Below are 14,079 nucleotides of genomic sequence, written 5' to 3'. Positions count from 1 at the left end.
GTGAGAAATTGTTAGAAAATCTTTTGACAAGAATGAAGTTGAAAACCTTACAAACTTTGTAAAAGTTAGATTATTTAAGGTTTTCTGAAACTACTTGGATATAAACTATGTGTTTCAAAGTAATGTAACCTGTGAGTTTATGTGATTTTAGCCCTATGCCATGTGTGATTTCTTGGTGATCACCCGATTTGGTTTTAGTAGTCTTTGTGACAAGGAAATCAAATCCAGGTCAGTGCCCTTTCACTTTAGATGATACGTTCTTCCCTGCTGTCCATGAGGGGAAGAGGTTTCTTGATTGTGTGTGGGTGAGGCTGCTGCCCATGGGGCTAAGAGACCACATGCAAGAGAGGTCCTATTTGACGCGCTCTTTCTGCTGCCCATGGGGGGAGAGAAAAACCTTGAGAGTATGGGTGAGGCTGCTGTCCATGAGGCCAAGATTCTGCATACCAGAGAGAACAATATCATGCCAGTTGTGAATGGGTGGATCCCCTGACTGGTCTATGTGGTAGTATGGTATATTTGTGATAAATTACCGTATGTTAGATTTTATGGCTTTGGAAATTATATTGTTGATGCTCACAAATTATAGTTTCAAGGTATTTATTTTGGGAAATTTTGTGTTTCATTACTTAATCATTCTTGTCATATTATTATTATTGAAGATGAAACTTGTGTTTCCCCCACCCCCATTAATTATGCTACTTATTAGGTTTTAGCTCATCCCATCCTCTAACAGTTTTTCAGAGTAATTAGCTATACCTTGGATATGAAGCTTATTTCGTTGGTGATGATTGAAGTGCTATGTTAAATTTGGAGACTTTTGCTGTAAATGGTTGGTGACTCGATTTTGCTATGTTCACCGAGACATTAATTAATTCTATTAGAGGTTGGTCACTTGAGGTTTGTTAGCCTTAGGCGTGGTAGGCCTAGACTCGATATTAAGATTCCTTATCCATGATAAGATTGTGACTTTGTGTAATCCAAGAGTTTTGTAATATATATATATATATATATATATATAATATATTCATGTATTATGTGGAAGCACATGATTTTTAGTTATTCTTCGTAAATGTGTTATAAAGCTCTGACTTATAATGTAGAGATTTACGGTTATATATTCTTATCATGTGGAAATGAAAGGAAAATAAAGATCTCCTATAGTTTGGTTGTCCAAAAAGGAAAAATCTACAGGTACCTTTGGGATGTATTTCTCATGCTTTGGACCTTTTTGGATTTGGGGCGTGACATATATAGTATGGGTACAGAAAGTGTGTATCAAATAGGATAATCTGGCAAAATAGAATGCTTCGCGAGTGTCTGGCGAGAAGGCCTTACCCGCGAGCTATTCGCGAAACACAACTGTCTCCATCCTGTCCTGACTCTTCGCATTCCAGTCATGTGCAGGGCACATGCATCATTTCACGGGATGCTTAGTCACAAGTTACTTGTGAAAACTCTTTAGTCTTCAATTTGTTTGAGTCTTCACACTCTCTTTATCTCACACACAATCCTTTCAAGTAAATCCCACAATAAATACAGGGTGCAAAAGATTGAATAAAATTACAATCAAATTTGGCATGGAATTAAAGCCAACAAAACAGATAGTTGTAAATTACAACTTTACAATCTCCCCCTTTAGCTATTCCATGACAAAACCCCTAAAATAGACTCTAGACTTAAACGTGAGTTTGGGAACAGTGGCAAAACTCACTCACACCTAATCTAGAAGCTGTGAAGCACTTGCACGTATGTACCTGTAACCTAAAACACTCGCACACAAACAAAACTTTCATTAAGCTTAAGACAAGTTGAATACATGGTACGTACATGAGCAAGTAAACTGCGATCAAGTTTGTAAACACTATAAAACGTATAAGCATATCTTGATCAAACAACATCAGTCATTAAAGAATGACTACAATGAACATTTAGCAAGTAAATGCTCATCTGGACATGCAATGCAATGAAGACAAATCACAATGATCAATTGCATGTCCAACACACAATCAATGCAAAATACACGAAGTATATGCATTTAGGATACAAGATCCTACTAGGGTACAAGTGTGAGGTACTTAAGATATAATATCAACATCTAAAAGTACTTAAAAAAATGCTACAAAGCATTGAGATAAACACAAATACTAAATATAAAACTGAAATTAAGAACAATGTACTAAAGCTTTAAACGAAAGCAGTAAAAACAACTATCCAAGAGTTATAAACACTAAAACAGTTTAAACCAAAACATAAATAATGCTAAACTGCTTGTAAAGAACCAATGTATGAACCAATGAATCTAAGATCTAAGCTATGCTCCCCCTAAGCTGTGCAAGCTCCCCCCTCAAAATTTTCTCCCCTTTTTGACCGGAATGGCCAAAAAGGCTAGAACTGATCAGACTCTAAATCTGATCCCTGGTCCATGGATGAATCATCGATCTATGAGGATAAAGCCATGATCTAACCCTGGATATAAGCAAACTGGTCCACGGTGTGCTGCACATGGGAGTCAAGCATGGTAAACATCTGGTCCATTCTAGCTAGGAGGTGATCAAGTCTGCCTCGTGCTGGTGCTAAAGATGACGACTAAGCTAAAGTCTCAAAGCAATGGTGAATCTATCAATCTCCTCCTCTGTGTCACCACCCTCTTCCTCAACACGATCCCTAGGTATTGAAGACACACCTGTTCTGGAGCCTTTGATGTGGGTTATGCTCTGAGTCACTGTATGTGCACCAATGGGATAGTCTCTTTGAACCACAATGAGACCACTCAAAAGTTTGAGCCTTGACTTTGCAATGAGGCCCATTATGAGTTAGGGGAATGGCATGACTATTCTAGAGTTCTGCTTCTCAATGCTCTTCTTCAAAAGGTGGAAGATGTGTCCACATATATCAATCTCCTTGTGAGTAAAGAGATTGTACAAAAAGATTGTCCTTGAAGCGGACAATGTCGTCAGATTGGTGACCGGATATAAGTTGTGGATCATCACATGTGCAAGAGTCCTCATCTCCGGACTGAATGGAATTATGTTCATGGAGGTCTTCTTAAGTGTACCACCAAGAATCATCACCATCTCCTCAATAGAGTCCAAGCGATCCTCATATTGGACTGTGATTAGCTATAAGGGAGGACGAATCTCCAAATATTCTTGTATGCTTTCCCTTGTAATCACAAACTCTTTGTGTCTCACCCAGCAATCTATATATCCCCCTCCACATTAGCATTTGAGAAAAATTCCTTTATGATCTCCGAGTTTACAACTCCAACTGGATTCAAGAGCTTTGTCCACGTCCTTTCCCTGAACACTACAGGTATGATCCTTAAGGACAATGTTGATATCCTTCAATTGTTTGTGCAACTATTAAATCTTTCTGTCTGAATGATTTTTGGAGTCCATTTTAAAACATTAGCAATAGGACTCCACATAGAGCTTCTAACAATTAGCTTGTGGTTTTAATTCTGAGCTCAAACAAGGAGTTCTCTGTCTCTGTCTTTTTTCACCTTGCAATCATAACTAACCCCATTTTTTTAATTTTTAAAAAAGGGTAAATCTAACGCCATTTCTATAAGCCTAACAGTGATTATTATACTAGAAGACTTTATATCACATTGGAACATATATCTTAAACTAGTAAACTCTACGAATTCCAAATAGATAAAAATAAATACAAACTTCCCATAATCTATAAATAAAATTAATCCTAATCCAAACTAATTTAACTAATCCCATTCCAAATGCATTTATTTTAAAAATAAAGCACATTTCTATCATTTTATCCAATACAAATTAAAATAAATTAGACACGTACCATTCCTCTCCTTTAAAAAACACCATTGTCCTCAGGATTAATTCTTAACCCATACAGAAATTATTCCTAAGCCAGCCAACAATCCATACACGCCAAGAACTTGCTAAAGAGTTAATCTAAGAACCCACGTGAATGGTCACAAGATTCTTGTAGATTTTTGCTTTTTATTATAATACTGCTAAATAAATTTGAATTTGATTGGGAAATACAAAAAGAAAAGAAAAACAAAACACGTCTTTCTTATTTTGCAGATTCAAGGGGATTCTTAGATGAACTCTTGAGCAGGTTCTAGTTGTGCATGGATGTTGGCTGGCATACTTATCAAAGAAGGAAAATTTTGTATACGGGTTATTTGGAAGCTCCTAATATACATGGAAAAGTTTGGGCTTTAGATATTTGTAACCAATGGTCTTGAGACCTGTTATTTGATTTCTCCAGATTTCTTGTGAAATCTAATATGTCACTTGAGTTATTAAATAGGGGAAAAATCGGCTTGTTGTTTGGGTATATATTCAATTTTAAGTATTGATCGTCTTTTTCCTCCTTTTCTTTTTTAATATTCTCTTTCTTTGTTCATTTTTCTTATTCTGAAATAGGATTTATTTGTGTTGTAAACCTCAAGGCATTAGATTGGTTAAATTAAACCTTTGTTTAATTGACTTTTTGGGGTTGCCTTACTTGACATTAATTTACCACTTGTGCAAATTCTATAGTTGGTAGTCACAAGATTTTGTTTTTGTTTTTTTTTTTTTTTACAAGATAGAAATTTTACTCTAATCTAATATAAGTATATATATGTATATATATATATATATATGTGTGTGTGTGTGTGTGTGTGTGTGTGTAAAAGTCCCTCTTGGAGACTTGAACCCTAATCTTTGGCCCACATCTCTCAAATACTTATACTTATAGAATGATCATCACGCTAATAATGCGTGGTGGTCACTTTAGAGTATATATATAAAATAGTCGTTTTTCTAACCTTTTCTAAAACAATCACATGACATCAGATGACATGGTAGTTTAGACTTACAATCCTATGGCGAGTAAAAAACGTAAAAGTTAGTTTATTTATTTATACTAGTTAGGGCAGCACGTGTAAGACACATGCTTGCCGTGGAATAAGAGTGAAGAAAAATTTTTAAATGTTAAAATTTAGTTGGAGTATTTTAGACATTACACAATAAAATATTTTAAAAAACATAAGCTCTAATTAAGGTTTAATTGAGGAAATCACAATATGACATATTTACTAATTCTAAAGTTGCTGATTCTAAAGTTTAAGAAGGAATTGTAAACTAACCCAAACATAAAGGATGAAAGTGTTTTTATCCAAAGTTTTTTTTTCTTTTTTTTGGTTGTAAAACTATGTGTTTTTACTTAAAATCGCGTGTAAAGGAAAAAAATATAAAAAGTTAATCCATGAAAATCATATGTGAAACAGTAAATTTTGGTTTAACAAAGTTAACTAAACCAATAAAAAATTTCTAGAAACACAACAAAATGGCACAAAATTTTCATAATAACTTTATAATTTTGCTATATTTTATTTTGACTTGTAAAAAATTAACAGCTCAGCAATTTTGAAAATATTGTGATGACAACAAGATATCTTAAAATTTTTATAAAAAAAAAAAATGTTATGTACACGATATTTTCATAACAAATTAAAAGTAATAGACTGTTACAGGTTGTTATTAGTAGATAAAAAAGTAATTTCATTAGCAAGTTTAAATTAGAACCAATAACAATTTACCACCTATGATTTGTTATGAAAATATTATAAAAAATGTTGTAAATGTAGCACTTTTTTTTCACAATACCTTTATTTTTAGTTGTGATTGGTTCCAATATGATAGTTTATTATATTATTTTGACCTATAAAAAATTAACACATTAACAATTATGACAATATTGTGCTAATTTGTTATGTTAATATTTTTTTATTATTTTGTGAAACATTGCAAATTGAACAAACCAAAAATAATGTAACAAAACTACTATAGCTTTCGCATAAAAAAAAAAAGGCCAGTGAAACAGTACAAATTGAACAAATCAAAAATACTGTTACGAAACTACTATAGCTTTAAGGCATTCGCTCTTTTTATATATAGAAAATATAATATAAAACAAAAACATACCGGTGTACTTGAGAAGAAAAAAAATATTCATTTCACCAAATTGACCACATACCATGAATAAGGATGAAAAATTTTTTAGTAGCATTAGAATGAGTCTAAAAATATGACCAAACCAAAACACTATTTCTAAAACTATTTCTAAGCGTGCTATGTTTATATTGTTAATAGATTTATTAAAGAAAAGCTAGTTTTATTGAATTTTTTTAATATAAAAAGTACGACAAAAAGCAAACGGGTTGGAAAGCTTCTAATTAACCAAACTGACTCACATAACTCATCGAGATAAGTTTAGATAATACTAAAGAGTTTTACATACATATACACTAAAATTAAATTAAAGTAAAAAATTTATCTAGTATCAAAAAACAAAAACAAAAAAACAAAAAACAAAAAAAAAAACCACTAGCATGTGGATAACGGATACTCAGAAAAAAAATAATAAAAATACAAAATAAAAATAAAAACCAACGTTTCTCTCCATTTCTATCCAGTTTAGGGTTACTCGGGTCAGACCGTCCGGTCCGGTAGGAGTTTGAAATCCTTGTCCCAAACTCGTTATCAAACTTCTCAAGCAGGTTAAGGTCAGCTTCATTTACAGTTGGCTTATGTCTCTTTCTCACTATATCAAAATCATTTAATTTGATCTTTGGTACCTTGATCTGCAAGTCATCAATTTCCAGAGACACGAAGGAATATGAAAATTCAAAGTGGATATAGGGGTCTTAAAAAATACTACTTCAAACAAAAAATACTACTACAAACAAACTTGACCAAAATAAAATAAAATAAAACCTATGTTAATGGAAGAGAAAATCAACACCAAACATGAATCAATGCAATTTTGTGACGCGCTCTTTTTCTTTTTCTTTCCAGTATACTAACCCCCTCCCCTCTTTCAAGTTTTTCTTCAATCCTATTTTACATAAGGACTTTTATAGGTTTAAAATTTTTCTTTTCCAGACTTTAATTGACTTACATTGTACTAGCTGTACACATTTTGTGTCTATAATGTAAACTAAGAATTCTCTCTTCCCCATAAATTAACTACTAAAGTAAAGGCAGTCTACGTATCTTCAAGAATTCTATCCATAATTAAGTTACTTAAACTCAGCCAAAAACATAATTTTTTGGAATGATTTCTTGTCTTGAACATCAGTTTCCTAGCTAGTACCTTTAAACTTTGTTCTTCAGTAAGTTCCTGCAATCGCTTACCAGCACCTTGGTCAGGGACCCACACCTTGGCTCTGTTTTGAGTGAAGAAATTTGCCCTAAGAGTTGCACGAACAGGCTCATATAGTGCATCTTTGACCTAAAAGTAAGTAACAGTTTTTAGTCATATAATCACTTTGGAGACATACTGACATCTAATGTCAAATTGACACTTACGTAAGAGGATATATCTGAACCAGAGAAACCTTCTGTCCCTTCAGCTAAACTCTTTAATCCATTTTCATCAATCATACTAGGAGTTTCCCCAATCTGAACCTGCTCAAATAAAAAACTGGAGGATATTAAACGAGACACAAACTACAAAAGCATAAAGTACAGTGAGTTGCTTTGATTCTCCAAATTCATTGCATTACAAGAACTGAAGTACCTTAAATATGTCTTTCCTTGCCTCTTTATCTGGGAGAGGGATATAGATTCGCATATCAAAACGCCTCCTTAGGGCCTACGTTAACTTTGCATTAGCCTCAACCCTAAAGCAATGTAGATCATAAAATCTTTTCTATCCATGGCCGTATGTTAGAAGTATTTTATTTTTTACTTACCTGATCCAAAGCATAAGGAGTATTTGTGGCTGCTAGAATCACAACATGTTTCTCAACGTCGAATACATCTTCGACATCCTGAAATGTATTGAAGAAAATTTCCATTTCAAGATTACATGTAGATAAGTAGAAGGAAACAACGTAGAAAATGTCATGTATTAACTATTTGAGATTAAATTTTATAAGGATATAGTGTAAAACCATGTTTTACACTCTTCAATATTAATCCCAACATGACACATTATCTTATCAAATATTAAAAAATAAGTATAATCATACACAATCCATTCTATTATCCTTTTGAAAATTCAACCAAATTAAGAGTTTATTAAAAGGTTATTAGATGTGAGTGGATGTATTAAATTTTAAGTAAAAATCTTATATGGCAAAATCTCTTTTCAGTTCAACTTTTTCATCAAATCCCTCAAATTCCATTTTATAAGTATAAAAATGTTCAATAAGATGCCTTTCAACTAATATTATGAAATGTAAAAAATTCTTACTGAACAGAATAGTAATAAACTAAAAGAAGTTATTGACGAACGACTTGTCCCCAATCTTAATCTAAGCATGTGAATTATAATATATAAAAATGAAGCTTGGAGCAAATCACTCTAAATTTATTTCCAAGGAAAACAAAATACCTGCATATGTACAAGAAGTTCTGATTTGATTCGTCGAGATGCTTCATTCTCATCGTTTCCACCTCGTGGGCCGCATAAGGAATCAATTTCGTCAATAAAAATAATGGAGGGAGCTTTATTACGAGCCTCTTCAAAAAGATCTTTGACATGCTGTTCACTCTTTCCCATCCATTCAGACACAATGTCTGATGGAGAAATTCTATGTATAAACAGTACACATGTAAATGTGTTGGCAACATTTCATCTATATAAAATGATTGTAAAGCAACACACATCTACATCTATGGGAAATCTGTACATGAACTGTAATAAATGCACCCGAAAATAACTGGCTGGAAGAAGTAGAGAATAAAACAATCGGAAATGGGAATCAATTGAAGCATAATGGCATAGATGATGAATTCAGAAATTCATCACATTCCAATAATGTGATAATTGCATTGAAAAAGCTTATAAATGGAGCCAAAGACCCAACCATATGAAGTAAGGAAACTAAATCAACAATATAAAATACTAAGAACTCAAGTCCACATTTGCTGAAACTCAAATATCTTAGATTTCAACAAGAATATTTAATCTATTAAATCCAAATTTAAAGACTTTTGTCCATCATCAGAATTAATGGACATTGAAAACAAGAGATTTGAATGGTGTTCAGTGCATCAAAGATAAGAATCAAATAGTGTTAGTAAAAGAAGAAAAAAATAAAGAGAGATGGAAAAGTTATTTGATAAATTTTTTAATGTAAAGCAATCTGGATAACCCAACGGAGGATAGATATTGTACGTTTGTTCAAAGAATCAAGACTCTGAACACCTAGCCACCTTTGTCTCACACCACTTTGGACCCTAGCTAATTCCACTTGTTGGGAAGATAATACCTTAGGGAGTTTCCAATTGAATAGTTAATATAATAATAGGGACACTACATGATCCAAAAGACTTAAGCCTATGAGTTTATGTTAATAAAATGCCTAATGAGTGGAGGCTGCAATTACTATTTATAAGAACAAGGGGGATATCCAAAACTGTACAAAGTACCACGAAATTAAACTTCAGTGAAACATTGGGAAAGAGTGATTGAACATAGGTTAAGAATGAAGCATTAGTATCAGAAAATCAATTTGGGTTTATGCTAGGACGATCTACCTTGGAAGTTATTCACTTACATAGACATCTAATGGAAAAAAAATAGAGACCTATGAAGATCTTCATATGGTTTTCATTGATCTTGAGAAAACATCTAGTAGAGTTCCTAAAGAGGTTATGAGGTGGGTATTGGCGAAGAGTTTCTCTAAAGTATATTAAGTTGATTAAGGATATGTATGACGAAGCTGTAATTAGTGTGTAAACAAGTTGAGGAATCACAAGTGATCCCTATAGGTTTGCATTAAGGGTCAACATTAAACCCATATATCTTTGCACTAGTGAGGGGTGAGCTCACTAAATCAATTCAAGAGGAAGTCCCTTGGTGTATGGATTATGCAAATGATATAGGTAAAGAGGACGAAACTAGAAGTGGAGTTAATGCAAAGTTAGAAATTTTGCAAGACGCTCTAAATCTAAAGGCTTTCATTTAATAGAACTAAGGGAATATAAGTTCAATAAAAACACAAACATAAACAAAGGGACGATAAGACTTGATAGTCAACGGATACTAAAGAGCTCAACTTTTGATACCTTGGATTAATAATTCATAAAAATAGAGAGATTGAGAGGATGTCAATCGTAGGATAAGAGTAGGATGGATGAAGTGGAGAGGTGCATTATGAGTATTATGTGATCGGAGAATACCTATTAAGATAAAGGGAAAATTTTATAAGACTAGTATACAACTAGCTATGCTCTATGGTACTGAATGTTGGACAATTTAAAAGCAACATATCCATAAAATGAGTATAGCAGAAATGAAAATATTAAGATGGATAAGTGGAAATCTGTTTAAAAATTGGAGTAGCTTCTATTGATGAAAAGATGAGTGGGAGTTTAATATGGTTTGGTTATATTTTGGGGGGAGTGAGTAATGAACTGGTAAGTTGCCATTTACACCTCATTTGGGAAGAGAGAATGGAATGAAAATAATATTTTTTAAATATTCCTTCCATTCCCTTATTTGGAAGTTTTAATCAAAGGAATAGAAAATTCATTTTCTTATTTAGAAGTTTAAGTGGGAAATAATAAAATGGATAGAACACCCATTCCTCTCTAGTCCCTCAAGAGCTCAATTTTTGTTTCCCCCAAAATTGGGAGTAATCAAAGGGGATGAAATTAAGTTTAATGAAAGTTTAACTGAAACTTTCAAAATACTCCTATATATTCAAATCATTTATTTTAAAATTGAGGTCTAATAGTAATATCATCATAAAATGATTTCATTCATTATTCTCTATATTACTCCCATATACAGTTACTTACCTTTCATTTCTTTTCATTTATTTATTTTAAAACATCCAGACAAAATTACTTAATTCCATTATATTCCTTTCTCAAAAAAAAAAAAATCCATTATATTCTATTATTTTCCATTTATTTCCCCTATTTAAAAACATTTTCCTTCCACAATATTCATTTCCATTCCTTTATGAATTCTTAGACAAAGTGTAACCCTTGCTAGAAGATGAAAATTAGCTCTTTTATCTCTTTCCATGTATAATTCTTTCATCATCAGTTATTGTAATTCATTTGTTTGCTATGTATTGGCATTGGGTTTGGTAAAAATATAAATAGGAAAGTTATATGATTACGTTTTACTTGCAATGTAAATTTACATTGTAAACACACGAGAGGTTGTAACACATTTGCAAAAAGTGTATAATATTTTTCACTGTTTATAAATATGTACAACAATTTTCACTTTTTATGTGTCCATAACATAAGTTTATACTGCAAGTTCAATGTAAACATATAAAGTTCCATATAAATATTACCTAGAGAAATAAAAGTCTGCTTCTGCTGCAATTGCCTTTGCTAGAAGGGTCTTCCCTGTTCCAGGTGGACCAAATAGTAATACAGTCCTCAATGGTCTTCGACTCGCTAAACAGAGGATTAAAACCCAGCCATTCTTATTGGAATTGAAACTTCAGAATATCAAGATAAACTAACTAAAAGCAGAGATTAGAAAACCCAAAAGTTAAATACAATGATGGAGGAGGAACTTACCATTGTCACCAGTAAAAAATTGAGGATACTTATAGGGCCATATGGCAGCTTCCTTCAATAACTGTTTGCAATCGTCAAGTCCACCCACATCATCCAACTTAACATTACTCAACTTCTCAAAAGGTATCGATTTCGGGGGCGAGACCGTAGAGTCACGCTGCCGCTGATGGTGAGGCATCTATTACACAGAGAGATATATATGTCAATTAGTTCACTCATACAGTTAATCTGCAATAGATATATGCATGAGCAATAAATCTAATCAGCGTGTCTGATTTCCCCTGGCCTCCCTATATTCCTCTAACGGGTGAGAGGGGGAGGCCTGGGCCAACGAACCAATCATCACAATTTATATGGGTAGTAAATTATTTAGGAGAGAATAGCCTCGTGATAAAATCGTATTTTGAATATACAATTTTACTTAAAATCATGTTTGACAAACATAGTTTCAATGTAAAATGTTGAAGTGTAAGTTATTAAGTGCAATTATACCATTTAAATCAATTAAATCTTAAAATTTCAGTTTTTACTAAAATCGTGTTTTAAAAACAATAGTTCAAGCCAACCATGATTTTTACGATGAAGCTATTCTCCTAAATTATTCTCCCAAAGTGCTATTTTTAATAACAAATAATAAAGTAATATTATTTTTGCAAAAAAGAGAGGTTCTGGAGGGAGAAATTTTTTTAAATCCTTCATTTATGATCTTGGAATAAAAGTTTGGAACTAATGATCTAGGAGGAGATAAATTAGATAATAAAAAAATTATGATCAGGATCACGCCTAAATCAAGCACTCAAAGCCCGCTAAAGACCATGAACATAGCTCAAAAATATTAATCAGACCCAGTACCAGCTTTGTCCAAAGTCCAAATTAATTATAATAATAATAATTTTAAAAAAATATATATAGCTGATGATACCTGCAGAACGCTGTTTGATTTTACTCCCAAAGGATCGCCGAGCTAAATCAAAGGTTCCGACAAAGATATCGTTTGTAATTGTGGTATGAGGGTGGGATTGTTACAAATATGATACTTATATAGGAATTTGTGTCGGTGGAATGTACGGAAAATAAACAGTATATTTTACCTTTTCATTACTTAAATTTTTTTAAATACATTTTTTAACAAATCTTCTGCCATTTACTCGATTTTATTTAAATATTTTTTTATACAAAAACTAGTATTTTTATTTAAATATTATTTTTACATTCATTCTTTATTTTTTTTATTATCATTTATTATTCCTATGTTCATCCCTAACAATTATATTTTTCAATAAAAAATGTTATATCCACAATATTTTTTATAATACTTTCACAAGAATCACATCAAAATCTTATGTGAAAAGTTGTTACTAATTCTAATTTGAACCCACCACTGAAATGATTGTTGTGTTTGTAGCCGTTGTGAATGTTTGATTGAGACTGAGTTTAGAGATGTTTCAGAGAAAAGATCAAGAAAAGTTTTGTTGTTACCGTTGTGATTATTGAGTGAAAATTAAATATTTTAATCGATTGTGATTATTGAGACTAAATTAATTCTTTTGCTCATAAACAGGTCTCTCTCTTTTCTCTTTTTTCCTTTTTTTTTTTTTTTTTTGATTCCATTGGGTTTATGAGAAAAATTATTTTCGTGTTTGGATTGTATTTTGCGTTTTGTAGCCATTGAGATAAAGAAGAGAAAAAGAGAGTGAGGAAGAAAGAGAAAGGGACGAAAGAAAAAAAAAAAGTAAGTTTTTATTCAACCGGGTAATATTTTAAAGGAGGATATTGTTTAGAGGAGCTACAATAATTGCTACAGTGCTCTCCATGCCTGGAGAGCTACTGTAGCTAATCTAAAAAAAATTTGGAGATGGAGAGGCTTTTGGAGGGAGTTTTTGGGGTGAACAGTGGCTTTTCTCTCCAAAAAATAGATTTAGCCAGCCTGCTGGTGATGCTCTAAAGGTCTGTTTGGATATCTCTTATTGCTAAAAACTAAAAACTGAAAATACTGTAACAAAATAATTTTTAAATGTGTGAATAGTGCTATGAGATCCATTTTTAATAAAAATTTTGCTGAAAAAAGAAGTTTGTGAATCTCATAAATAGTGCATGGGACCGACTAACAGACACAAACGTGCAACGCAAGCGTTGAAAACGCTATCCAAACTCCACCTAAAAGTTCATTTTGCTTACTCTTTCAAAAGTAGTTGCCACCTAACTTTCTATCTATATTTTTCTTTTCCATTTTTATTTAGATATTAAAAAAAGTTAATCAATGTCTTAAGGGTATTAATTTGTAGAATATTTTTAAAAATATTTTATGAGAAAAGAAGAAAACAACTTATTTTTTTTATAAATTCTTATATTTCCTTAAGAAAATGATATTAAAAATTTCTTAAAATAGTCTATTAATAAATGTCCTAAAAGCACTCACTAACAAACATCTTTAAATAATTATTTCTTCATTATTTATTTATTCTTACTTTAATCTTCCTACGTTCAATTTTTTAATCTTTCTAACTTATATTTTATTTTGACCTCACCAATTTGTTATCTTTTCTTTTGC

The 14,079-nt window shown here is 32.0% G+C and overlaps 1 protein-coding gene across 2 annotated transcripts; it reads right to left on the bottom strand.

Annotated features, from left to right (window-relative positions):
* Positions 1-1,264: 1,264 nt before the first annotated feature.
* LOC126720518 (protein SUPPRESSOR OF K(+) TRANSPORT GROWTH DEFECT 1-like) lies at positions 1,265-12,560 on the bottom strand. Of its 2 annotated transcripts, none has more exons than XM_050423027.1 (9): positions 12,451-12,560; positions 11,529-11,706; positions 11,297-11,402; positions 8,371-8,569; positions 7,727-7,804; positions 7,552-7,626; positions 7,341-7,439; positions 7,126-7,263; positions 1,265-1,764 (listed from the first exon to the last, which is right to left on the bottom strand). In XM_050423027.1, exons 2-9 carry the CDS (start codon positions 11,704-11,706, stop codon positions 1,726-1,728), a joined length of 912 nt encoding a protein of 303 aa, XP_050278984.1. In that variant the 5' UTR covers positions 12,451-12,560; the 3' UTR covers positions 1,265-1,725. The 2 variants fall into 2 exon arrangements, with proteins under 2 accessions (XP_050278984.1, XP_050278983.1); XM_050423026.1 differs by lacking the exon at positions 1,265-1,764 and adding an exon at positions 6,187-6,613.
* Between the last annotated feature and the right edge of the window lie 1,519 nt (positions 12,561-14,079).

The sequence above is a fragment of the Quercus robur genome, chromosome 4, assembly GCF_932294415.1.
Source record: "Quercus robur chromosome 4, dhQueRobu3.1, whole genome shotgun sequence".
In the NCBI taxonomy this organism is placed as follows: Eukaryota; Viridiplantae; Streptophyta; class Magnoliopsida; order Fagales; family Fagaceae; genus Quercus; species Quercus robur.
The sequence above is the reverse complement of the archived record's forward strand: the minus strand, read 5'-3'. Positions and strand labels throughout refer to the sequence as shown.

Coding starts and splice junctions, on each gene's coding strand:
- LOC126720518 (XM_050423026.1), bottom strand. CDS start 11,706: ATGCCTCACCATCAGCGGCAGCGTGACTCTACGGTCTCGCCCCCGAAA. Junction 8,570..11,296: donor GCAGACTTTTATTTCTCTAG/GTAATATTTATA, acceptor GTTTATACATAG/AATTTCTCCATCAGACATTG. Junction 6,614..7,125: donor CTGAAGAACAAAGTTTAAAG/GTACTAGCTAGG, acceptor GATGACTTGCAG/ATCAAGGTACCAAAGATCAA.